The sequence below is a fragment of the Erigeron canadensis genome, chromosome 7 (assembly GCF_010389155.1).
Source record: "Erigeron canadensis isolate Cc75 chromosome 7, C_canadensis_v1, whole genome shotgun sequence".
In the NCBI taxonomy this organism is placed as follows: domain Eukaryota; kingdom Viridiplantae; phylum Streptophyta; class Magnoliopsida; order Asterales; family Asteraceae; genus Erigeron; species Erigeron canadensis.
Window position 1 is genome coordinate 38,973,725 of NC_057767.1, and position 25,930 is coordinate 38,999,654.

The window sequence follows — 25,930 nt, forward strand, 5'->3', positions numbered from 1 at the left end:
CTCCAATGGCCAAATCTTTTTTAATGTAAATATATTATATATAACTAACACATTATCCATGCAATTTATCAGTGGTAATGGCGGTGAGGATGTGGTGGTTAAGGCGATTGTTAGCGGTAGATGAGACGTTAAACAGTGTAGATAATTGATGTAAAAGTAATTGATTTAAATGGTTAATGGAGATATATTAAAAAATAAACAATTAATAACGTCATTTAATCATGAATAATGCGCCGGTGGTAATGGCGGCGACGATGTGGTGGTAGGGCGACTATTGGTGATAGATGAGGCGTTAAGTAGTGTAGATAATTAATGTAAAAGTCATTGATTTAAATGGTTTATGAAGATATATATTTTAAAAGATTAATAATTGGTAATGTAATTTAATCATGAATGTTAAGAGGGTAGTGTACTAGTATAAATGAAAATATTTTAAGGGTGCTAAGTGAAAATATTATATATTTTTTTAACACTTTTAAAAATAAATAGCTATTTTTTATATATATAATATAGATTTGCACTTATATTTATGTAAAGTTATATTTCTCTCTGTATGTTAGAATTTTTGGATAGACAATCATAACCGTCAATTGTGACTTATTGTTAATTTGACACAACCCATTTTGGATCCTAATTGACAGAACTAATTATCATTATTTAAGTGTTTAATAACACATTTATCTGTCAAAATCGAAAAAATCATATTTTTTTAATTTTGTGTACCAATCTTGGATACATATTTATCAAAATAGATGTGTAAAACAAAAAACATGATTTTTTAGATTTTGACAAATCAATGTGTTGTTAAACATTTAAATAATGATAATTAGTTATACATTATGTTAGTTTTAAAGACTTTTAATGCATCAAAATGAAAACATCTTATTTATTGGAGGAGTAATATCTGATTTTATAAACATCTTGACTGGTTAACCATTTAGATCATTAATATTTATGAATGTTCCAAATAGTTTGATCAAAGTTTCGTATACAATAATACAAAGAAGAATAAACAAGACTCAAGTAATTATTACTGTACTTATATTGTGTGTATAAAAACAAATAATACGTTTTTGTAAGCATGACGACAAGTAACGTAATGTGAACAAATGTGTACGTAAGTCATAATTTAAAAAAATGAAAATTTAATGTGAGAGAGAAAGATAGAAGAGATCGACGAGGGGCTTAAGTTTCCGCGTAGAAGGATGAGTTTGAGAACAAATTAAAGAGTTCGTTTTGTCCAGGTATTTTCCACTCATTTTCCCATATTTATTTTATTTCAATAAAGGTAATCCCTTTGTCTTAAAATAATAATAATAAAGTTTTAAGCAAAATATATTTTTGTAATAACGAAATACATATATGAGAGAATCTAGTCGACATTGTCAGCGCAATTATAAATATATGTTATACTTCAATTTTTTTGTTCAAAAATACTTAAACTTTTAAAATTTAAATTCTTTATATTTTAACTTTAGGTTTAAATACGTTTTATCTATGTTATATGCATTTAATAAAAATTACTCTGTACATCAATAAATTTAACCAATCCACCTGTTTATATATTTTTTAAACAAATTTTATATAACACAAACAATAATACGTAAAGTTAAGATGAAAAAAATATCAAAAAGTACATATTTTGAGACAAAAAGAGTAATAATTAGTCACTAATATATATATATAGAATGTGATACCAAAACTACATATCAAATAAATTGATGTGTATATTAAAATGTCAACTTATCGATTGATGTGGCTGCATGATTACGTTTTATACATATAATTATTAACATGATGTTTATGCAATGCATCGTACGTCATAAATAGCTGGGTTCAAAAATGAAAAAGGAACTAATTAGAACCATTTTTGGTCAACAAGATTAAAAATTAAGTTTGCCTAAATCAGAACCAGCTTGAAATAGGTTTTGGTCAAATGTTGACCCTTTTTTTCCGGTTTTTTCCCTAAAAAATGAAGCCGATCTCCAATCTTAAATCGATCTTGAGACCTGAAAACCATGCAGGTTTAAAACCGTCGGTTTTTACAAAACCAGATCCGGTTTAATCAAATCTGGTTTAGACCGTATTCAATTTTTGGTTTTTTCCGACTCAATTTTTTATTTTTTCTTTGGCCACATTTAGTGATAGATATATAAAGTCGCAAAAACTGTACAATGTTATTTGAGAAACCAAGTGATATTTGATATTATATGATGGTTAGTATTATTGTTAAGTTCTTAAGATTGATATTTTGCAATAAATTATTACTTTCATTTTTAGTTTAGATATAAAACGTTATATGTATTTTCGTTTATACTCAGTAATAATTAGTTTAACTTCAAACTTTAATGTTTTAAAAATACATTAAAAAAAAGTCCTTGGGATTTAGCTCAATTGGACATTTAATGTTCTTTATGTCTTTCAGCCAAATGTTAGTTATGGGTTCAAAACCTTTAAAAGAGATATTGAGAAGTCTTTGTCAATGAGGTGGAGCATAGGGTTTTTCTCTAGCATTAGCTAGTTTGCTACAGAACAGTAGTGGGACTTCCACCACCTGTCATGCCCTTGAATTGACTGTGCTGGTGACGTGGTGGATCTCTACCGGACGATGAAGAGGCATGACACTAAGTTCAATCACCAATGATGTTAAAAAAAATACATAAAAAAAGAGATTTAGAAAATTTAAAACTATATGGGTTGTGTAATTGTGTGTTTGGTTGCATATCAAATAGAATATATTGTAATAGTATTAAGGATAATTTTTAAATTTTATTGCTAGCTAGCTTGATGGATTTTTTTGTTACCAGTTTGAAATAATATTTGCCTTAATTAACCGAAAGAACATAATAATAATAATTAGTTTCAATCTTTTAATGTAAATTAAACAAATAATAAAAGAATTATTAAAAGTTGCATTACTATAGATGTTGGAATTTATGAGTTTAAAATATATTTTAGTCTATATATTACAATGGTTTTTTAGTCTATTACATTATTGTGATATGTATTAGATAGATCCACATAAATGGTTTTAGGATTTGTAATAATAAAATGACATTTGTTCACTCAGTAGATCGACTTTAGCTGATGATGTTTTCATAAATTTTAATATATCTGTATTGTAGTACAGTACTATTTACGTACGTACGTAATTTCCTAAATTATTAAAACAGAAGGAAATTAATTAATAATATAAGATCAAAAAGTGACTAATACAAACAAGTCTTTCTCTCGAAACTTAAATACTAGTAATAAGAATTAGATTTTGTGTGTAGTACCAATTAAAAAAATGTAAAAGTAAATTGGGTTCATATTATAATAATAATAATAATAAATTGAAGGTAGCATGAATATATATAATTCTTTTGTTTTGCGTTCATTTGACCATATTCACATCGTATAAAGCTTTCTAGCTACTTCTCCCTAGCAAGACTCTTTTTCTTCTTTAAATTAAATTATAATTTCCCTTTCTAAACCATTACCCAAAAAGATCTCTTTCTTCCTTCCCAATTCATCAACTACTTAGTACTATTTACCAATTCATCTATTACTTATATATATATATATATTTGATCTATACATACATACATATATGCGCGCATATATATATATTATATGGAGCCTAGCAGCGAGGTTCAACATCATCATCAAATGAGCGTGAGTGTGAGTGTAGAATCAATAACTGCAGCGGGCGGTGATAGATTTCCACAATGGAGCGTACAAGAAACAAGGGATTTCTTGATGATAAGAGCCGAGCTCGATCCGACGTTCATGGAGACGAAACGAAATAAGGTTTTGTGGGAAGTTATATCTACAAAGATGAAGGAGAGGGGATATAATCGTAGTGGCGAGCAGTGCAAATGCAAATGGAAGAATCTTGTTACACGTTACAAGGTACTCGTATTGTTATTATTGTTTATCAATATATATATATATATATATATTGTTACTTAATTATTACTGTATCATGATTTTTTCTCTTTTAGTTATTCACAATATATATATAGCTAGGCAAAACTTACATAATAGATCGAGTAATTTGTTAGAAATTTTAATTACTCTATTAATTAAACATACATATGTTTCTTTCAAAAAACGAAGAAAAAGTCGTAGATCTAGCTATATAGTCATCTGTAGATAATATTAAAATTAATCACCAAAAATACAAAATTAAAATGTTTGTTTAATTAAACAATTAATATCTGGTGTAGATAGATATATAATTCAGAAGCTGATGATCATTTGGTGTTTCACAAATTAAGTAATACGCAACATATAATATTTTATTGAGTGTATAGGCCGGCCGGTGTAATACTACACCTGACAAATTAAAGGAAACTTCAGAGATATCATATCCCATAGTCATAAATCGATCTGCTTGTGAATAATTAAGGTTCTTATGCTGATGATGCACATTGAACGTACCCTACATGTTATTTCAAAAAGACAGTCGACAATTTAATTAATTAGATCGAAACACCACATGATATACATATGTTGTTATGCATGTGCAGCTCAATCTAGAAATTAAACCATTACAATATTGTAGTGCAGTATAAACAGAAAACAATGAATTCAATTCACCACCACGTACCATTACATTTTATCTTATTTACATTAAGTCCTATATATATATATAGAAATTCATTTAAGCATACGACGTACTTTAGCTAGCTAGAGCAAATAAGCACAAGCTAGTACCGCATATTATCAACTCCACTGACGTGGAAAACCTCTCTCTCTATATATATATATATAGTTCTCATGTTGCTAGCTAGGTATATGTGTATATAGATAGAGATGAAACAAATACTAATAATACGGAGTACGTAATAATTATAGGGTTTTGAGACAATGGAATCACAAGAGGGTTTGAGGCAACAATTCCCGTTCTATAACGAGTTGCAAGCCATCTTTACGGGGAGAATGCAAAGAATGCTATGGTTGGAAGCAGAGAGTGGCGGATCGTCAAAGAAGCATCATCTGTCTACTTCGGATGATGAAGAGGATGAACATGATCATGAGAGTGACGTGGACAAGAATAATAATAAGAAGAAAAAGAATAAGATGGTAACGAGCAGCAACAAAGCAGGGATAATGGAGGATAGTAGTGTTAATAACCTGAAAGAAATTCTGGAGGACTTCATGAAGCAACAAATGCAAATGGAAACGCGATGGATGAAGGCGTACGAGGCCATACAAGAGGAGAGGAGGATCAAGGAGATGGAATGGAGGCAAACGATGGAAGCGCTGCAGAATGAGAGGATTATGTTCGATCAAAGCTGGCGAGAGAGGGAAGAACAGAGACGGATCAGAGAGGAATCCAGATCCGAGAAACGAGATGCCCTTATAACTGCTCTGTTAAACAAGCTCAATCGAGAAGCACATTAATTCATTTAATTTAACTATTATAGCTCGCTTAATTAATTGGTGCTTCAAATTCGTTTTTTGTTTTATTGAGTATTTAATTAATTAGCTAGCTAGGAATTGAAGGGCTTAATTAGTCGAAGACCAACACATCTTGTTATTAGGCCGGCGTGTTGTACTAATTAGCTTGTGCAATAGTCGATTTTGAAGAGATGTGCAAAGTTTTGCTTGCTGATCGATTTGATTTCATATATATATATATATATATAGAGAGAGAGAGAGAGAGAGAGAGTGATGGGAATATAAGACTGTTATGTACCTAAGCTTAGATGTCGGACACTCATTAATTTTTTAAACCATAAAAATAATGGGGCCCCTGACATTTATTAATTAAACAATAAATAATGAAATATTAGTATGTGAGGGGTTCCGCACCTAAGCTTACACACACATATATAGGGAAAAGTGAAGGTGGTGCTGTTATGCACCTAAATTGAGTGAAATCTCTCTCATAAACTAATTTTTTAATATTTAATGTATAATGAATTAATAATTGGCCCCCATGTTTTTTATGGATTAAAAAAATCAACATGTGAGAGAGATTTCACCCAACTTAGGTACATAACAGCACCACCTTCACCTCTCTCTCTCTCTCTCTATATATATATATATATATACAGGGAAAAGTGAGTATGAGGTTGTTCCCCATCTAAGCTTAGATGGGGAACCCCTCACATACAAATATTTAATATTTGTTTGAATTTTAAATAAATACATGGTCCTGCATGATTTTTATGATTATAAAACCAAATGTGAAAGGTTCTCCATTTAAGCTTAGATGGGGAAAACCTTATACTCACTTCCCCCATATATATATTTGTCCATTCAATCTAATTCATATCCATTATATATTATATATAGATAGATAGATGTTGTAGTTATATATATATATATATATATATATATATATATATATATATATATATAGGGAAAAGTGAGTATGGGGAACCCCTCACACACAAATATTTTAATAATATTTGTATTTTAAATAAATGATGGGGTTCCCATGATATTTATGGATTAAAAAACCAAATTGTGAGGGGTTCTCCATCTAAGCTTAGATGGGGGACAACCCCATACTCACTTCCTATATATATATATATATATATATATATGGGAAAAGTGAATATAAGGCATTAAGGCTGTCTGGTAGCTAAACTTATGTGTGAAACTTCTCACATATAAATTTTTTAATATTTTTTATTAATAAATAAATATTTAGGTCCCATAAATTTTATAGATTAAAAAAAAATATGTTAGTATTCTACCCCTAAGATTAAGTATCTAACAACCTTATATCAGCATCCTCTGTATATTGGTGTAATATGTGATCATGTCTAAGGAGAATCTCAATCCTTGGATGTCAAATCTACTCGTTTTGCTATATACTATTCACACGGTTATGCAATGACAAATAGTGTACATAGATAAAATTAAAATATATGAAATGAAGTCCTGTGACAATGCCTTGAATAGTAAAAGTTGTAGAGTTTTATATAACATCGACATCTAAAATGTTTTAATCTTTCCAAGAGATTTTCTGTATTTCCTTGTAATTAAATTACCACCAAAATGACTACATAAAAACTATCGACTTGTTCAAAAATTTGTCTTTTTATTCCAGTTGGAAAGTTAGTCCTGCTTTACAATGATTACATGCCTAACTTTAAACCCCATGCCTAGATGTATCACATTTGACATATGTTGTTGGAGAAAAGAACAATTCTTTGATGAACTCTTTGTGTATATCTAACTTACATAAACTTTGACAGAATTTACTAATACAACAATCTTATAGCTTCTAATAATCTAATTGCCAATCTTTTTAACATTATTTTACAAATTTATTTGTCAAGTAAGTATTTCAGAAGAACTCTAATTATTAATGATATATTGTCACCTTCACAAGTTTTAACTCTACTAGTTAGAATAACTTATGTAATGTTTTTAATTAATTTATTTTTGTGTATATACGTAGTTAGGTTAGAATAACGAGTTTAAAATACTTTAAACAATAACAACATGTTTTTCCTTCTTGACAAAATATAGAGTAATTATCATTATTTATCATTCCATAATTTCGGGCTTTTTCACTCCGGGCTTTGATGTCTAATTCAGGCCCGCTTCCAATGGACTAGCCCTTTGTTGGTGGTTATGCATTCTTCAAAACCAGACACGACGGATTTATCTTAATTACATTTGAGAATTTTTATTTTTTAATACACAAAAAAATGAGCACCGAAATTTATTCGCAACAAAATTGACGAGTAAAGTGACACTACTCATTGTATATCATAGTAGCAAAACAAAGCATACTCCATTTCCTTTCTTTTTTCCATCAAAAGCCATGTTAATGTTACATCAAAAAAAATGGCCCTAATAAATAAAGAAATTACTAAACATCTAAACTTGCGCCTCAAAACTCTATTAACATACTATATAGATGTATAACTTAATGTTGCTTGAAATAATCTTTAAAAAAAAAATTGTTGCTTGAAATAAGACACATAATGGTCATCATCCCAAGCCAATATCGACGTATACCTAAATGATCTTTTAACTACTGTTCCCCGCTAAGCTTTGGGTCAGTTTGGTAGTACAAGACGTCTCCAGTGTCACTAACAAAATGGTCTTTCCTCAAGCTAGTGATTAGTTCCCCGAGTAGGTGGAGAGGTAGAGCCTGTGACTTTTTTGGCTCACGATAATATTTCCCTAATACCGGCTTAACAGCCTCCGTCTGCAATGGAGAAATCATAAGTATATTAGTTTGAGCATGCTGTTTACTTTCTAACTTTCTCAAAGCTCAATCAGTTTACTTCTTGCATTTTATTTGATGACACGGAGCATATGAAAAAGGAATAGTTTGATGATATATGGATTATGAGAAGATACTCACAGCCTCAATTAGGTGATAATGCGGGATCTGGGGAAAGAGATGATGAATGACATGAGTTCCGATGTCATGATGAATATTATTAAGCCAACCATAATCACGATCAATGGTGGTCAGTCCCCCCCTAAGATAACTCCATTCCTATAAAAACAGAACACAAATATTAGCCGGCCAATGTAACTTTCTTTCTTGTAATAAGTTGGCTTCACACTAAAAAGGAAAAAAAAAAAAAAAAGAGAGAAAGAAAAGGAAAAAAGGAACAATTATTAGCCCATATATTCCATTCATATCTCTGTTGCAATTGGAAAGTCATAAAAGTGCTATGTGAATCACTAAAAGCCTTATGTCACATGAGCTTAAATCACAAGAAAAAAGTATAAACCACCCTTCAATAACAGCATAAAAGAATACGTTCATACTTCGTAATGATGAGAATGAGAATATAGATAAATCTAAGATGCAAGTTTCATAAAAAAGAATGCCAAATTTTATGTGATGCAAAGAGTATAAATTTGAATAACTTAACTACAGTTGCAAAATAAGTTAACAAAGAGAAAAGTGAGCATATGAAATATACCTTTCCGCGATACCATGGAAGTTTATCTTCATGACCATGGTGATGCAAGTAAGTAACAAAGTCCAACCACATAACATTTATCTGAAATGAAACCAAAATCCGAAATGATTATTTAATTTCACCTCTTGTTTCTTCTTACCAGATTAGAAGTCATAACAAAAAAAAAGAGAGAAAAAAAAGAAGGGATATTGCAAATTACCCAATATGGAATGCCATAGAGTTTTAGCATTTGTATTGGACCAACAACAAAATTCAAACCAACAAGCAAAGCAAACATTGTTGTCCAGCAAATTGTTGAAGTGATCACGTCTTTCCTCTCTACTGGATTAAACAAGTCACTATTTGGATCAAAGTGTGAACCAGTCTTTCCGGGAGATCTATTCCACTGTAAAGAAAAACCATGGATTTTGTTAACTTGTCTATTCCACAAAAGCCATCAAATAGAAAATGGGTCTGTTAGGGCATTGTATCATGTCCTCTTGCTGTGTAAATATGTTGACATAGTATAATTAACTCGTTAAGATTTCACAAAAAGGACAAGGTGACGGTCTCAAAATTTAAGAGAGATTCATATTTTCATCATCCCATTAACTTCTCAAAAGTACAAAAAAGCGAACTTACTAGATAAAATGGATACGCAAGCAACGGAAAAGGGGCGGTGAAGCGCAGTATTCGTGTAATCCAATCCAAACTCCTGAATGTTTTCTCGGGTAACTGTAAGAAAATAAGACAGAAAACCAATAATAATGATCAATAATTTCCAAGACAACATATTCAACAAAAGAATGTTTCAACTGATAGTACGAACATACCGGATGCCAAGATTCGTCATTTTCAACATGCCCATGGTTTTGATGATGCGTTCTATGGCTGATTCTCCTGTCATATACATTAATGTTCAGTTGAAGAACTCTATATGGACGACATATTCATACAACATCTTTTGATCACATATAAATATTATAATGAATGGTATCATCTGTCAATTCATAATCCAAATGGTATGAATGGCATTCACAATTTGGAGAATCCTACTTAAATAGCAACAAGATAGAGATTGTTGACCAGTCTACCTCATATCCAATTATCCAAATATGACTAAAAACATTGGACCAACTTAATATTGTATATTCCAACTTCCAAAGTGTATAACTTTCTAACCCAAAAACTGCTGGTAGATGCAAGTATGCTAAAGTTGTATTATACAAATTACCATGGAAAAGATTGATGCAAATCTATTTGTCAATAGTGATTCATGAGATAATTATGTGATTAATACAAGTGTTTTTTCAACCGTCTCTTAGAACTTTTACTTTTAGGTGTTCTAAATTGACACACCTTAAATATATACACCGTAGGGAAAAGCTTCAAGTAAATTTATGATGAAACTCAATTTCATGGTATCAAGTTTTTCATGATGCAATTTACTATTTACTTTTACTGTTTGAATAAATCTTCAGTTATTTTTGACCATTTCTCACACTTACGGCAAAAGTCGATAAGCAAACCAATGGCAGATCCACATTTTTTTGGATCAAAATCTAGAGCTAACAACTGAAATAGCATGATGTAAAATAGAGCAGAAGTGTTCCAACCCAAGTTACTTAAAAGCATACCATCCATGATAAGGTACAAGAATTGAAGAATGTAGAAGATGCCCAACCACACTATTCAGCTTAGGATCATTTGAGAAGCTCCCATGGCCACTACAAAGAAAAACAACATTATCAAGATTCAAAGAGCAAACAACTTAAGCAAGTTCCATTTGACTTTTAAAGTCAACTGGTTTACGAAGTATTATGCTTACAGCAGAACTCATGGCATTCTTATCAATGATACTATCAATCAAAACTGGTAACATTAGCTACAGCCACAGGTAGTTCTTTTTAAATAATACACGGAAAAACTGCAACAATAGCGAACATAATTACTCTCCATTTTTAAATTTGCCTCAAACTAGTTTGACCTATTAAGGTCAAGTTACACCTTGACTAGTAGAAGTCAAAACTGATAACACAAATTTAGGATTGATGCTAAAAGGAATGTATAATTTAGATTACCAATTATAAAGTTCATAACAAAAGAACAGAGAGCCTAAACAATATGAACAATATCCAAATCTCAAACGAATGGCAATATATTTACTCTAACATTATTTACTATACCAGTAGTTCTTTTATCTAAAAAGATAACTGTTCATTATCAGCCAACTTAAATGGTCGTGACGCTATAGTTAAAAAGGGACACGAAGATAAAAATGATAAAATTACCAATCATGACCAAGAACAAAAAGGCCCCAAAACATGGTCCCTTGAGCAGCCCAATAAAGTGGCCAAACAAGCCAATTATTAAGATAAGCTGCACCGGCTGCTAAGCCAACAACAATGGCAACATCTCTAACAACATAACTCATTGACCTCATTGGATCTTTAGTCCAACAATGTTTTGGTATAGCAGCTCTAATATCAGCCAACTTAAATGGTGGTGGTGCCCCTGCATCAAATACATCATCCTTTTCTTCCACAATCTTTTCATCAAGACCATTTCTCTGTATGTCTAAATCTTGTTCATCTAATGATGGCATCTTGAATGGGGCACTAACTTTGACAGCCCATTTAGAAATAAGGCCATCTGGGGCTGTTTTTGATGAAAAGATTGGATCTTTATGGTTGAAAACAAGAATCTTGGATGGGTTTTTGATAAACCCTTTAGTGGGTATGGCTAAAGATTGGGAATAAGGTTTAAGGGCACAACCTGATAACACCAATCCTGCCATTGTGAGAGAACCTTAAGATAGACGGAAAGATAATGTTCTCTCTTCCCACTTAACCCTAGATACTTTACTATTTTATGGGTATATATATGTAGATGTATGCATAGATGTATCTGGGGTGCAACTAGATCCTATGGATACTTTTGTCTTGAGAATTGAGAAAGTACAACTTGATTGGTTGGTTGGTTTCTTTTGTGGTGTTTTGTTGAAAACTAGTAGTAAAATTCTTCAATTTTCCAATTAAAACACCTATTATTTTTTAGTGTAATTAAGTTAAATCTTTAACCATTTAATTAAAAAAAACATTATGTCATTGATAGGTTTATTTCAAAAATATATATAAGGAAAAAACCACGTTAGGTTACTTCTGTGCATTACGCAGTATCAATTATTGTGGTTAGATTTTGTTATAGATAATGTATAGCTATATATGTTAGTAAAAGTTTTGACATATGAATTACATATTTGCCTAAAGTCAATACCATAAACGTTTCTAAAAAATTATAGTAACAAATACATTAAATTTATATGTAGTCAATATATTAGTTAAAACTACAAAGGATAAAAGTACAATAAAAAAATAGTTGAATATAAGTTTTCCACATATTAGTAAAAACCACAAATGAGAAAAGTGCGATTGAAACAAAATAGTGATACATAATGGTAGACCCGCTTAAAAGTTATCATATTAGACACATATTTTATTTAATAAAAAAAAAGCAGATTGGCATATAGCTACGCAATAAAAACCAAAAAGGGTTGCAACGTGGTAAAAGACGAACGGTAATACGGGGTGAGAAAAAAAAACAAAGCAAATAAAACCATTATAAAAAATATGGATAAGCCAAATCAATAATAGATATAGACTATATACGTTTTTTAAAAAAGTTTAATAAAAAAAATGCAGACTGGCAGGCAGCTGCGCAAGAAAAGCCGAAAAGGTAATACGGGGTGAGACAAGAAACAAAGGAAATAAAAGCACTATAAAAAATGAGGATAAACCAAATCAAAAATAAAGATATACAAAATCTTAAAAACTTTAAATAAAAACAATATGATAAAGCCGTAAAAACGTTTGACGTATTAAATATATACGTTTTTAAAAAATGAATAAGTAGCACAGCTACCTGCTAGCCTGTTTCACTGTTCATCTATTTGTACTGTTCATGATTCATTCCCTTTTAATAAAGGTATATAATATATGATATAGAACGAATAGGAAAAGATGAACAGTGAATATTTATGGGAAACGACAATTTTGCCTCTCACGTGTGGAGCACATGGCTACACTAACAGATAAAAACTAACGGTCAGTTAGTTTTGAATCAAGGATGCAACTAGTGTGATACCACATGGACCACGAATACCATCTTGCACAAATTTAATTGTATGAAACTTGTAAATGGTGTGATAACACAGGACCAAAAATGCATTTCGTTCTATGATATATTTCTATAATTCATTTTATTAAAAAAAAAAAAAAACCTTTTTCCTTAATTGCTTATTTTCAATGGATTTTAAGGACGGCAGGCAAGATTGAACGGTTTAAACAAATAGAAGATGCATCATACTTTTTGGGGTTGTCAAATTGGAAACATGCTACATTATTATATGGGGTGATGGGGTATCATACTCTGTTTTTACCATTATTAATTAGTTCATTCATATAAATATTTTTTCTCCTAATTGCAAAAAGGTTCTGACTAAGAACATAATGGTCGACTTTATTTCAGTTATACATTTAAACTTTATTACCCATATACAGTTTTCAAAAAAGGTTGATGAACCTATAGTGTGGAAAGGCATAAATATTTATACAAGTTCTACAACATCAAATAAAATATGTGACACCAAACTAAAATCAAACTTCACTGCTAAAAAAAAATACTAAATCATGAATTACACCCCCAATAAAAAGATGTTTAAAACGTTGCATATTAGCAAGAAGGCATTACTCATCATTTGAATAAGCAATTATGTGTTTGCATTGACTTTCCAATGTGATTTTCTTCTCCGCAAACTCAGTGGCTTCAGCATCATGATTTCTATCAAGCCAATTGATAGTCTCATCAATTGCAGTCTCAATTTTCCTCAGTGTTCCATGGCCGAGCTTCAAAGCAATTGATGGATTCTCGGTTTTGTCTTTGAGGTGGTAAACATAATTCTCCAAATTATTGTACGCTTCCACCTTCTTCCTGTGCTCTTGGTCTTCAGCTTTAAACTTCTCGGCGTCTTTCACCATCTTTTCAATCTCGTCCTTTGACAACTTTCCTGTATCGTTAATGATGTCAATCTTGTTCCTCCTTCAACTTGTTATTTCTTCAGCCAAGACGCTCAAGATACCATTGACATCAATCTCAAAGCAAACATTGATGCGAGGTACACGCCTTGGTGCCATTGGTATGCCTGACAGCTCAAACTCACCTAAGAAACAATTGTCCTTAGACCTTGCCCTTTCACCTTGATACACTTGGACCAAAACACAAGGTTGGTTGTCTGATGTCGTTGAAGCAACCTTCTCAACTTTCGTAGGTATGGGAGTGTTCCTCGGGATCAAAACACTCATAATTTCACCGGCGGTTTGAATACCAAGTGAGAGTGGAGTGACATCCAACAGCTGCAAATCCTTCACTGTTTGATCACCCTTTCCAGTTAACTTTGCCCCAAGAATGGCTGCACCGTACGCGATAGCCTCATCTGCGTTTATAGTCTTGCATAGGTCCACTCCGTTGAAGAAATCCTGCAGCAATTCTTGTACTTTAGGAATCCTAGTAGAGCCCCCCACAAGAACCACCTCATCCACACTATCTTTGTCCATGTTGGCATCACTCAAACACTTTTCAACAGTTGTTATGCACTTATTGAAATAACCCGCATTTATCTGTTCAAACTTTGCCCGAGTGATCAAGCTTGAAAAATCTACCCCTTCAGACAAGCAATCGATAACAATGGAAGTTTGAGTAGTAGAAGAGAGAATCCTCTTTGCTTTTTCACAAGCAACCCGCAATCTCCCTAGAGCCCTTGGGTTATCACTTATGTCCTTCCTATGTTTCCTCTTAAACTCCTCAACAAAATGGTTCACCATTGCATTATCAAAGTCCTCCCCACCCAAGCGACAGTCTCCAGCCGTGGCCTTAACTTCAAACATGTCATTGCCAATAGTTACAAGAGAAACGTCAAATGTGCCACCACCCAAATCAAAGATCAGAGCATTAATCGTTTGACGGTTCAAACCAGACTTGTTCTCTAAACCATACGCAATTGCAGCTGCTGTAGGCTCATTGATTATACGCAGCACATTCAATCCGGCAACTGAACCAGCATCCTTTGTTGCTTGACGCTGATGGTCATTGAAATGGGCAGGGACTGTTATTACGGCATCACGAACAGATGTGCCCAAAAAGGCCTCGGAGATGTCCTTCATCTTGGCAAGAACCATGGAAGAAATCTCTTCGGGTGAGAAACGCTTCTCTTCACCTTTGTAGGTAACCAAGACCGCTGGCTTATCGTTGAGTCCTCCCACAATGTTGAAAGGATAGAGTTTCTTGTCAGCCTGCACCATGTCATCATTGAATCTCCTCCCGATAAACCGTTTAGCATCTGAAAAATACAAATAAAAATACTCTTTGATTAGAAACATACACATTATTCAAAGTTATTTGTTACCAAGTACGTACGTAGATCAAAGGAAAACGTAAGGTTGACAGATATGAATGGATGGACTGAGTGACTGACCGAAGACGGTATTGATGGGGTTGACAGTGATCTGATTCTTGGCAGCATCGCCAATAAAACGTTCGGTTTCAGTGAAGGCAACACAAGAGGGCGTGGTTCGGTTGCCTTGATCATTGGGTATGATTTCAACACGAGCATTCTTCCAAACAGCAACACACGAATATGTTGTCCCTAGATCAATCCCAATTGCCACCCTACTCGACATATTATCGATCTCGATCGGAACTACTAGCTACTCAGCAGCTAGCCTATGAGATACACTAGTAGTACATATATAATGCTTCAACCTGCACACACAAACCCCAATAAGATTGGAATGAATCCCGGACGGAAGTTGAACAACAACAACTAGTCATATATATAATAATTACTCAGTTGAGAAAACCGATCGAATACTAATTAAACATCTACTGTTATCTCTCAATGAAAAAAATATATGTCCAACTTATTCCTGTTTTTAATTTGTAAGACTTGAATTGTGTCAAACATAACAACAAACAACGCATGCCACCAAATCTCTACTTACGCTTAATTAATTTTGTTCATGACAAACAGAATTAAAAATTGCTGATATTTATTATTATTCGTATAAAAAAGAAAACGAAAAGTAATAAATTAATTCATTACCTTTAATTTGATAATGGCTTCTATGTAAACTCGATGTCGAACCTGAGTGCGCGCAGTGTATATATTAGCAACAAGGTAGGTCTAATTAGGGCTTTCAACTTTCATGATTAAATTTGAATATACATATATATATAATACGTCTCCAAGGGATATCGATCATATATATATAGTATCAAATTAAATCTAGAAAATTAGTCAATGTGAAAAACGATATCTCTCTAAAAAGAGCATAAGATTGTGTAACCATATATATATTTTAAACAACTATAGATATTATAAACTTAATTATGTCAAATTATTTGTGTACAGTTTTTGGCATATATATTCATCAACACTAATAAAATACGTACGTACGCACGCACGCACGTACAAAACACCAACACGTACGTACATATCATTAACGATAGTACTGTACGTATATATATATATTCTTAGTTATGAAGATCAATATACAAATGATCAATATACAAATGATCGATCTTTTATTTATTTAAAACAGAATGCGCGCAATATGTTATATTCCAACATGAATTGACAAAATTTCTTCAAAGGAGCTCGACTCTAACCAAAAGAGTTATGTGAAGCTGAAATTAGGGGCGAGCGAGCTACAAAAAGCTATCGTACTCATCCATGGAAACATCATATTATTATTGTCTCGAGTAGTAGAATTAGAACCAAACGTATTCTTCTTCAAGTCTTTTGGAACGTAACTTTCAGAGTAGTCGAGTCTACTCAATATATCGGGAGATATGTCGTCGTCGTCATGTACAAGCACCACTCTAGCCCTCTTTGCTGCTGCAGGTCGAGGCCTGATCATCATATGGCTGCTTATGTTGTCAACTTCAGAATCAGAATCAAAATAATCCCGCTTGGTGATAGTTTCAGATTCATCAGAAATTAGGGAATTAGGAAGGGAGGATGCAAGAGAGATTAATGGTTTGTTGGTGTTCACATTATTATTATTGTTATTATTGGTTCTGTAGTAGTAGTCCTGAGCAACTATCTCTAGAAACCTTGTTTGTGCTTCCATTTTCAGCTTCAAACTTTTTTGAACCTATTATTATTAATTATATATACATACAAAAACAAAAAAACACGCTATAATTAGTGATGTACGTGACTCCCTTTAATTACACACATATCACCGCGCGCTAATTAATGGTGTGGAGGGCAAATTGATCAATGGATGCAACTGTCTTTGTTGACACTAATTAATTTGAAGACAAAACTTTTGTAAGATCAACGTCAACAACCTAGCTGATTTTTGTGTCGGTTGATAAATAATTACCTTTAATCATAGACGAGTAATTAATTTACAGTACCTCAAGTTGATCGTTCAAACGTCTTTCAACTTCCATTTGCATTTGTAATGCTTCATTTAGCTGAATACCCCTAATTAATCAATTAAAAAACAACAAAGATCCATACATTATATTGTGTATCAGATATATGATGTGTAAGTATATGATCACGTAAAATGAACGTATTTCCGAAAAGTATTTAAGCCTATGAGGTCACACGTCTCGACACAAATGTAATTATAATTAATTAATTAATTTAACAAGGTATCTGAAACAAAGGGATGATAAATGCCTTAACCATTTAAATATACTTTAAGAAACTATACTTAAATTTTTCCGGGAGCATTGGCGTGCTGATAGACGCTAACCAATGTTATTACCTTCATTTATTACGAGCTCAAGTGGGAGTTGTAAGTATATGATCACGTAAAATGAACGTATGTCCGGAAAGAATTTAAGCGTACGGGATCACACGTCTCGACACAAATGTAATTATAATTAATTGATATAATTAATGTAATTTAGAGATTAATTAAGATCACGAAAATCTAACGTTCGTCTGTTAAATGTTAATAGTTAACGGTACTTAACTGATGAACTTAACGGAGGAAATAATTGTAATTAAGAAAACAATTAGCAAATCCTCTAGAATATTCTCTAGAGGGGACGGCCACATAGGAGAAGGAAAGGGGTTTTATAAACCCTAAACTTGGTCATCAAGTTTTCTAATCCTATGTAAAGAGGGCTAGGTTAATTGTTTTTCACACATTCAATTAAGGTTTCTCAAAACCCTAAATCTCTCTCCCTCTCTCTTTCGGTTCAAGTGGCCGAAATTCTCAAACCCTTTTTAGGGTTCTTGGTGATTCGATCAAAGCAAGGAAAAAGGAGAAGCCAGTGAATTCGTGATCAAGTGTTAGCACGCATACATTCTAGTGTCGTGTGTGCAATCGTAGAGAGCTTTTACTTTAAACCTTTCAATAAAGTTTCTTACTTTTGATCTTCAATTAAAGGTACACGCTTTCTTTCTTGGTTAATTAATTAACTACATAAATCTATCTTCTGTTGCGTGCTTTGTAATTTAATATGATAATTTGTTATATAAACCAACATGATGATCGAGTATGTGGGAGTAAATAATACTATATGCATGCAACTCACGATGTTATGCTGAAGTTCGGAAATATTTCAGAAATGCTTCTCTTTTCAAGTTTGTCTCCTGCACGTACTAATTAATTTTGTATTATTAACTTAACATATATATATATATATAACTAAGAAGAAGTTATTGAAAATTCAATTTCTGTTCATATCTTTCAAAATGGTTCGATGGATCTTTTGACGCATACCTGCCTTTTCGATCATATATGTGTGTGTGTTAATGTGTATGTTCCTCGATCAGCACTGTAATTAAAACTAACCTTTATTGGGTGATGATTCAGGCATGAATTTGGACATCCTGTACTTCTGAAAAACAAACAATGATATATTGATCGCATTTACCCCTTGGTACGTTAATCTCAATTTAATTTTGGCTTAACATCTTTATTGTACGTAGTTAACTAGCCCATATATATATGTATTGCTTGAGAACTAAGCGTAAAATTTAATTAAATGTTGAAACCTAACGTACGGGATATATATGTATGTATTGACTAGTTGATCCATTAATGAATAACTTAACTACTGCTTTTGACATGGAGGCCGGGGAGCGAGATATGATAAGAGACCTGTAAATGGCTTTTGACATGGTAGATTGTGAGTCCTGTGATTCCCATTGTCTTCAATATGCCCTTTGGTGTCGCCCCTATATATTATACGTACGCACAAATTATTTTAATCATCAATCAATCACTTTCCAAATACAAATTAATTACTAACATCCTCCATCTATTTAAGTAATTAGTACTTACTGAGAAAAAAACAAACAAACCTGCAGAGCTAATGATCATCATTTCAAAAATAAATAAATTAATTAGGTACTTACTATCAGGGCCACCGAGCTGATTAACTGCCTTTTCAAACAAATCATGAAGTTCCTGTGTCCATTTCAACCGTTCTTTCCCCCCGCCCGAACCATCACGACAACGATCTGATGATGACGTCAACATATTAATACTTTCTCTGACCATGCATGTATATACGCTTTGCCTTTTGGAGCAAACCCGTTCAGCCCGGGATTGCACAAAAGCAAAGCGAAAGTCAAAACTAACTACTACTACTTTAATTAGCTACCTCTCTATAGAAGGAAGGAAGCTAGCTAGGCGGGCTCGCTAGCTTAATAAAACAAAACAAACTACTGTAATTATTAAGAAGAAAAAACAGAAACAATACAATACAATAGATGTTTCCTAGGAATTAATCGTTCAAATACAAGGCGGGCGATCGATCGATGTGGTCTATATAACGTTTTGCTTTTTTGTCTGCGGAATAAACCAATACAATACCATACAATAGATGTTTCCTAGGAATTAACTTATAGTCACATTTTTCGCTATTTTTTTCTACAAAGTCGCAAGCATGTATGACGACGAGGACATCTACTCTACCGATCAATTGGCTTTGTTTTTTCATGATTTTGAGTTTTACTACTTCTCTTTGAATTTCGTCTTGTATATATGATTTCTATATTAATTGTTAATTTATCTTGCCTTCGTTTCTTTATTTACAGAAAACCTTTTTAATGTAATTATTTAAACAAAAAAAATGGCCATAAGCATTATTTGGCTATATAAACTTTCACCCAAGTGCATGTGCTAGCTAGATACATCCACAATTTCACAATAACTAGTATTTTTACAGAAGCTTCGATGTGTGTGTGTGTGTATGTGAGAGAGAGAGAGACAGATTTCAGTATTAACGTTTGAGTTAGACCTATAATCTCAACCAGGTAATGTGTCTAATCAAACACTATAGTGGATGCACGAATTTATAAGGCAAATCAATATTAATTAGTTGAAAACGTTTCAATTACTTAAAAGAGGACGAGTTTTTTAGCGCAGATATTAGCACCCATTGGGCATCCTGTGATCACTATTTAGGAGGTTCAAGCCCAGGGATGAGCCGAAAATCCCGAGTCCCGTCCCGGGACCGTCCGGATCTCGGTACCGGGAAGTGGTACCGAGTCCCAAGTGGGATCGGGACCGGTATTGGAATTTGATTGTTTTCGAGATTGGGACCGGGAAAATCCCGCGAACTACAGGATTTCCCGGTACCGTCTCCGGTATCGTCCCAATCCCGCCTTATTTATTTTGACTAAAATTTTAGGCTTGAATAATACCTTTGTGTAGACATCAAGATATTTGACCACCACTCCATCGGATTATTAACCATTGTTATTAAACATACTCGTAGTTAGTAAAATGATAGTTACCCTTATGTTTTTTCAGTAATTTTAAAACGCTGTCAGTGCAAGGTGATGTTTAATTTTATATACTTTAATATAAGAAAACAGAATGAGATATCTATATCATCCTAAAACGATACCTCTCAACTCTTGACTAATGACTACCAAAGTGAAGCGTAACAATTTTGACCAATAAAAACCTGGATATATACTGGTTTTTTATGCAAAGCCAGACTACTCTGCCATCATGCCTTTCAGCAGAAGACATCAGCCGTAATCATGCAACCACAACCACACTAATTACATACTTTAATTCATATAAATTGGATCATTAACATAACCAGTTAAACAAGGCAGCATGTACTACTGTACAATAACCAATTGCACTAGAAACATAATGCACTCCTAAATCATATTAAAAGCTTTAAATGATTCGAAGAAATCAACGAGATTTTCATATATATATATATATATATATATATAAGCAGCATAGAGAACAAGGATCCAGAGGGTGAAAGGTGTGCATTTCAACCACTTTGAATATCTGTTATGAACAGTCAGCAAGATAAAAAATACATTACAGACAAATTTTTTTAAGGTAATATGGCATATTGAGCTGTTAATGTTTTTTCCTCAAATTTGTTTCACTTGTGAGTACTATGGCCTACCTCGTTTCATGCACGAAGGGCATTTGTATTGTTTTATTCCCTCCGCCTTGGCTGGGGTAATTTTTACGCATTTGCCATGATACCATCTTTCACATATGTCACAGCCGATCCAAAACTCATCAGCATTGTAATTTCCACCACAGCTGCCGCACTGTGTGTCACCATGTTCATCCTCTTCTTCTTCGTAACTTTCTTCTGCTGGCTTCTGAACGCTTTTCACTTGTCCATCACTTGATCTCTGCAGATAAAATTTTTTGTTATGCTTGTATCTTTTAGCGAATAGATAACATTATATTCATAATGAAGCATGACTATAAATAGGGATTAGGACTTCAAGTATTTGCTTGATTTGATTATTATTGTACTAAAGTTGAATGAAGCATCATTGGGGGACAAAAATGGCTCTCAAAAGAAGACTGAATTCTTCCCCAATGTCTTGCTTATTTTGACTAAAATTTTATGTTGGTTCCCAATTAGCATTGTACTTGATAATTTGTATGCAATTAGATCATAATCAAGCTAAAATAGTAAGGAGTTGTAAAAAATAATAGATCTAGGATTTCCAATCATGATTACTTCAGTAACATTTTTTTTCACAAAAGATACAGCGTAGTAAACATACATACATACATATATGTATATAAATTAAATTATATTATATATATATATATATAAACTTATATATAGGTGTTTCTATGCTACAAAGTTAACCTTTCAGGGGTATGATGGTATTCACGTGCATAGAGTGTTAACCAAGTAGTCCCACCCATTCAGCCATTCTAAAGATCGAGCTATCTTTGTTTCACGATTAGGATGTGCGATACAAGTGTACGACTGAGTTATGCATGAATGTGTTAGTTGCAGAAGATGACCCGCCAGGATTAGTTTCATGACCTTCCAGAAAAAAATGCTAGTCCTTTGACCAGAAGTTTAAGGATTCAAGTCATGGGGATACACTCTTTGCAAAACCCAAGGAACACAGTCAAAGACTTCATACCTGGAAACATGCTGATGTCCTCCTGACAGACTAAAGTTGATCCTAAAATTCTCCTAAATCTAAAAGTGGCAAAATGGGGGATCAGATTCTACCTTGAATCTTACTGATAGAAGATGAAAATCAGTCACTTACAACATTCATCATCATTTACTCTTTTGACAAGTTTCTTAAAAGAATCTGAAGTTTCGGAAGATCTAACATTATTCGGCTATTGCAAGCAAAACTTTCCCTCCCAGACAATTACAAATACAGGAAGCATTGAAGCACAGGAATCGCTCTTTTTGACTTACAAAATGACAGATTAGTCAACTAACAAACCTAAGATTTTTGAAGTAATAATATAGTTTTTGCTGATTCTATGAGTCACTAGTTTGCTGATTCTAAAAACCCTAATACTTTTTTAAGTAATAATATGGTTAACCAAATTAATAGACCTGCTAAAGTACATCCAACTAATCTCACCTTTGTGCTGCCCTTTGCTTTGCTTCCACTTTCTGCTGCGCTAGGCTTATCTTTCGCCGGTTTCCTTTCTGCTACAACTTCAAAGACAGTGGGCAAATCATTAATCATGCTAAACAGACGCTTCCTGTTGAACAAAACGAGAAACAGTAACATAAGTTCTTAGAAATACAGGGCTTGTCAAAGGGGCCACAATTAACTAGAGACAAGACAAAAAGATTGATATCAGGTTCAAAATTGAAATGAAACCCAAAAACATGAAGATCTAAGGGGGTGCTTGGTTCGGATAGGGTAATGGGAATAGGAAAGTTAATAGGAATGCAATGAAAGTATTACTCTATTAATATTGCTTGGTTGTCTTTTTAGATAAAGCACTAGTCGTTTTCTTCTCATCACTTTGCATTTTTTCTCCCACTTGCAGAAAATATAATTTATATATATATATATAACTCCAACACATTTGACTTGGATCTCTTTAATAATACACATCAACACTACCGATCGGAAGTAACCTCCGGCAGCCACCACCATATCTTTCCGGTTCTTGCTTTCCGATGGTGGTAGGGGTGTTAGCGGCTGGAGGATGGGTGGAGTTGTGTGGGTGGTAATGGCTGTGATGTCGGGCGGCGGACAGCGGTAATGGGTTCCAACACACACTGGGCAAAGAAAGGAGAAGAAGAAGAGAGTGGTAAGTAATCAATCCCTTAACCCCCAATTTATTGGGTAATGCTCCATTACCCAGTTTACAGCATTGATTATCTTTGATTTTTTCATCCAAGCATGTTTATTCAATCCCTTTCCCATTCCCTACCCCTCAATACCTCCAACCAGGCACCCCCTAAGAACATGCAAGACTCGACACTTGTTAGTGAGAACTACTTAAATGTTACATAGTTGAGGATTTAATCGCCCCTTTCAACCTTGCTTGTTCTACTTTTTAGCAAGAATTTAACTATAGAATGCTACAGCCTAAACACTTCTGTAAAAGCAAGAGTTTGATCATTACATAATGTGCCAAGATGATACTAAATCGTGCTAAGAAGAACACAGCCCTTGCAAGATAATGCCAAATCTTGCTCTGTTCGTTTTTATAGACAAAATTTTCTGTATTTGTTCAAACATGAATTATATAATATAGAGTTATGTTTAAGCAGAAATAAAGGACCATTGCTCTTATCTCCCTTCACCCCAACATATGTGACTACTAAAATTGGCACACCATTAGTATATATAGTATGTTATCGATCACGTTTCAAAACAAAAGTTCGAAACATTTACAAACAAAATTACCCAAACAAGGAAAACTTGCGAACCAACATTGAGGTCACTAATTTCAAGTAATGATTACGAATGCACAAAATTTGCGATTTCAATTACCATGAACAATTTTTCCGTGTATCATGAAAGATAGTATGGTGTATCATGAAAGATAGGATACTGTCATGTTTGTATCAATAAATAATATATAAAATCTGCTAAAATTGTTAGAATGTAGCAAAAAACCTTACAGTAAACAAGCATTAAGTGGCCACATACATTCTAGCTACTGATGAGACACAATAACTTACAGTGCAGCCGAACATGCTCATTAGATCAATATATTGATTGATAATTAATTATGTTATACTAACAGTACATCCTGGAGGTGACCAGGAAGGGTTCGGAAACGGCCATGGGATACCCCAGGTAGGCCACGAACGCCTGGGTCAAGAGACTGGGCCTCCCAGATAACCTGAACAGGAAAATCCTCGTCTCCTCTTTTACGTGTAAATGTAAAGAGTTGGATAAAAAACATAAACACATATATCAACTAGAGAAAGTAAATACGCAAAGCAAGTACCTTTCATTACGATTTAGACGGGCCCCAAGATAAAAAGCGACGGAGAGCAACCAACAGTCACTGTGAACTGCAACAAGTGAGAGCCAGTCTTTGCGGTTCATACCATCTCTTGCGAAGTTAATTCCAAGAGCTGGTTCGGGAAGCTCGGGAGGAACTTCCTCTGCTGGAAGAGTAACTTCCCAGCTTTCATTGGGATGTCCATAGAGACACAAGTTCTCTTTTTCTGAAACCACCATAACAATCACATGTAGGCGGTCAGCTATATAAAGCATTAGCCCCATCCTATACTAGTTTTATTTCATAATTTACCTCCTCAACTTTTTACCATATTTAGTTTAAAATAAGATTTGCGTTATAAAATCTGTTTCCTTTAAATAAATAAAAAAAGGTAAATAGGAATTTAAGTAAGAACTAATTTGACTAATGTACTAAACATCATAACTAAATTCTGCACACATGTACATATAAGTTATAATATATAACACAAACGTAATAGCATATATATATAAAATGAATTCCAATTCAATGGATCTGCATTTACTTGAACTATGAAATTACCTGGGTCACAAATTCCATAAAAGTCATCAACATCTGCAGATAAAAAATAATTAAATTAATTTATTAATAATTATAAAGTTAGCAACTTTAAATTATTAAAGAAAACAAATGAAAAATATTAGGAAATGAGGTAACCATAAGTCAAAGCACGGAGTATGCCGGAACGACGACCGGAGAAATCTTTGAATATGTCTTCAATTGAACGAGGGCTTGAACCCATTTCCATTTTTTATTTTTATTTTTATTTTTTATTATTATTACTATTATTAAATAAAAATTTCAAAAAGAAATTTCAAAATCAAGATCCGGATCCGGATAATAGTAAAATTGGATTTCTCAGAAGTCTATATATATACAAACGTATATATATATATATAAATAAAAGATAAAAGATAAAAAAAAAAAAAAAAAAAAAAGTGAATTTGACTGAAGACAGATCAAGTAAAGTAGTAATATAATATTTATTTATATTTGTTTATAGAGTATATGTTTTAATTAAATACTCGTAATACGAGTAATAATAAGAAATAAGAAATCTGAAGTTGCTGCGGGGGAGAGAGAGAATGAAGATATAATAAAGAGACAAAAAGACAAGAGAGTGGTTTTGGGATTATTTTGCTACGACTCGCACTCCTCTTGATGATACCTATTCATTAATTAATGCTAACAAAACCTCTCGAGACTCGACATTGACAAGGATTTGGATTGCAAGCTCAAATGAAAGATGCATCT

At 33.0% G+C, this 25,930-nt stretch overlaps 3 protein-coding genes and 1 pseudogene across 3 annotated transcripts; 1 reads left to right on the top strand and 3 right to left on the bottom strand.

The window, feature by feature from the left end:
* Nucleotides 1–3,463: 3,463 nt before the first annotated feature.
* On the top strand, nucleotides 3,464–5,423 carry LOC122608253 (trihelix transcription factor GT-3b). The gene is made up of 2 exons (XM_043781340.1): nucleotides 3,464–3,894; nucleotides 4,843–5,423. The coding sequence occupies exons 1-2, from the start codon at nucleotides 3,616–3,618 to the stop codon at nucleotides 5,389–5,391; spliced, it is 828 nt and encodes a 275-aa protein (XP_043637275.1). The 5' UTR covers nucleotides 3,464–3,615; the 3' UTR covers nucleotides 5,392–5,423.
* A 2,302-nt stretch (nucleotides 5,424–7,725) lies between these two features.
* Nucleotides 7,726–11,776, bottom strand: LOC122606927 (sn-2 acyl-lipid omega-3 desaturase (ferredoxin), chloroplastic-like). Its single transcript, XM_043779820.1, has 8 exons — nucleotides 11,168–11,776; nucleotides 10,514–10,603; nucleotides 9,710–9,776; nucleotides 9,519–9,611; nucleotides 9,097–9,282; nucleotides 8,898–8,978; nucleotides 8,324–8,461; nucleotides 7,726–8,164 (listed from the first exon to the last, which is right to left on the bottom strand). The coding sequence occupies exons 1-8, from the start codon at nucleotides 11,671–11,673 to the stop codon at nucleotides 7,988–7,990; spliced, it is 1,338 nt and encodes a 445-aa protein (XP_043635755.1). The 5' UTR covers nucleotides 11,674–11,776; the 3' UTR covers nucleotides 7,726–7,987.
* A 1,617-nt stretch (nucleotides 11,777–13,393) lies between these two features.
* Nucleotides 13,394–15,610, bottom strand: LOC122606996 (annotated as a pseudogene).
* A 5,374-nt stretch (nucleotides 15,611–20,984) lies between these two features.
* On the bottom strand, nucleotides 20,985–25,569 carry LOC122608697 (PHD finger protein ALFIN-LIKE 1-like). Its single transcript, XM_043781789.1, has 6 exons — nucleotides 25,334–25,569; nucleotides 25,199–25,231; nucleotides 24,641–24,863; nucleotides 22,804–22,927; nucleotides 21,345–21,582; nucleotides 20,985–21,220 (listed from the first exon to the last, which is right to left on the bottom strand). The coding sequence occupies exons 1-6, from the start codon at nucleotides 25,422–25,424 to the stop codon at nucleotides 21,204–21,206; spliced, it is 726 nt and encodes a 241-aa protein (XP_043637724.1). The 5' UTR covers nucleotides 25,425–25,569; the 3' UTR covers nucleotides 20,985–21,203.
* Between the last annotated feature and the right edge of the window lie 361 nt (nucleotides 25,570–25,930).

What these genes read in the sequence shown, in the direction of transcription:
- LOC122608697 (XM_043781789.1), bottom strand. Translation starts at nt 25,424, where the DNA reads ATGGAAATGGGTTCAAGCCCTCGTTCAATTGAAGACATATTCAAAGAT. An exon ending in CGTCTAAATCGTAATGAAAG is followed by an intron (nt 22,928 to 24,640) that starts GTACTTGCTTTG and finishes TTTGTTCAACAG; the next exon opens with GAAGCGTCTGTTTAGCATGA. An exon ending in AAGCAAAGGGCAGCACAAAG is followed by an intron (nt 21,583 to 22,803) that starts GTGAGATTAGTT and finishes TTTTATCTGCAG; the next exon opens with AGATCAAGTGATGGACAAGT.
- LOC122606927 (XM_043779820.1), bottom strand. Translation starts at nt 11,673, where the DNA reads ATGGCAGGATTGGTGTTATCAGGTTGTGCCCTTAAACCTTATTCCCAA. An exon ending in CTTGTACCTTATCATGGATG is followed by an intron (nt 9,777 to 10,513) that starts GTATGCTTTTAA and finishes TGTATATGACAG; the next exon opens with GAGAATCAGCCATAGAACGC. An exon ending in TTGCGTATCCATTTTATCTA is followed by an intron (nt 9,283 to 9,518) that starts GTAAGTTCGCTT and finishes TTTTCTTTACAG; the next exon opens with TGGAATAGATCTCCCGGAAA.
- LOC122608253 (XM_043781340.1), top strand. Translation starts at nt 3,616, where the DNA reads ATGGAGCCTAGCAGCGAGGTTCAACATCATCATCAAATGAGCGTGAGT. An exon ending in ATCTTGTTACACGTTACAAG is followed by an intron (nt 3,895 to 4,842) that starts GTACTCGTATTG and finishes TAATAATTATAG; the next exon opens with GGTTTTGAGACAATGGAATC.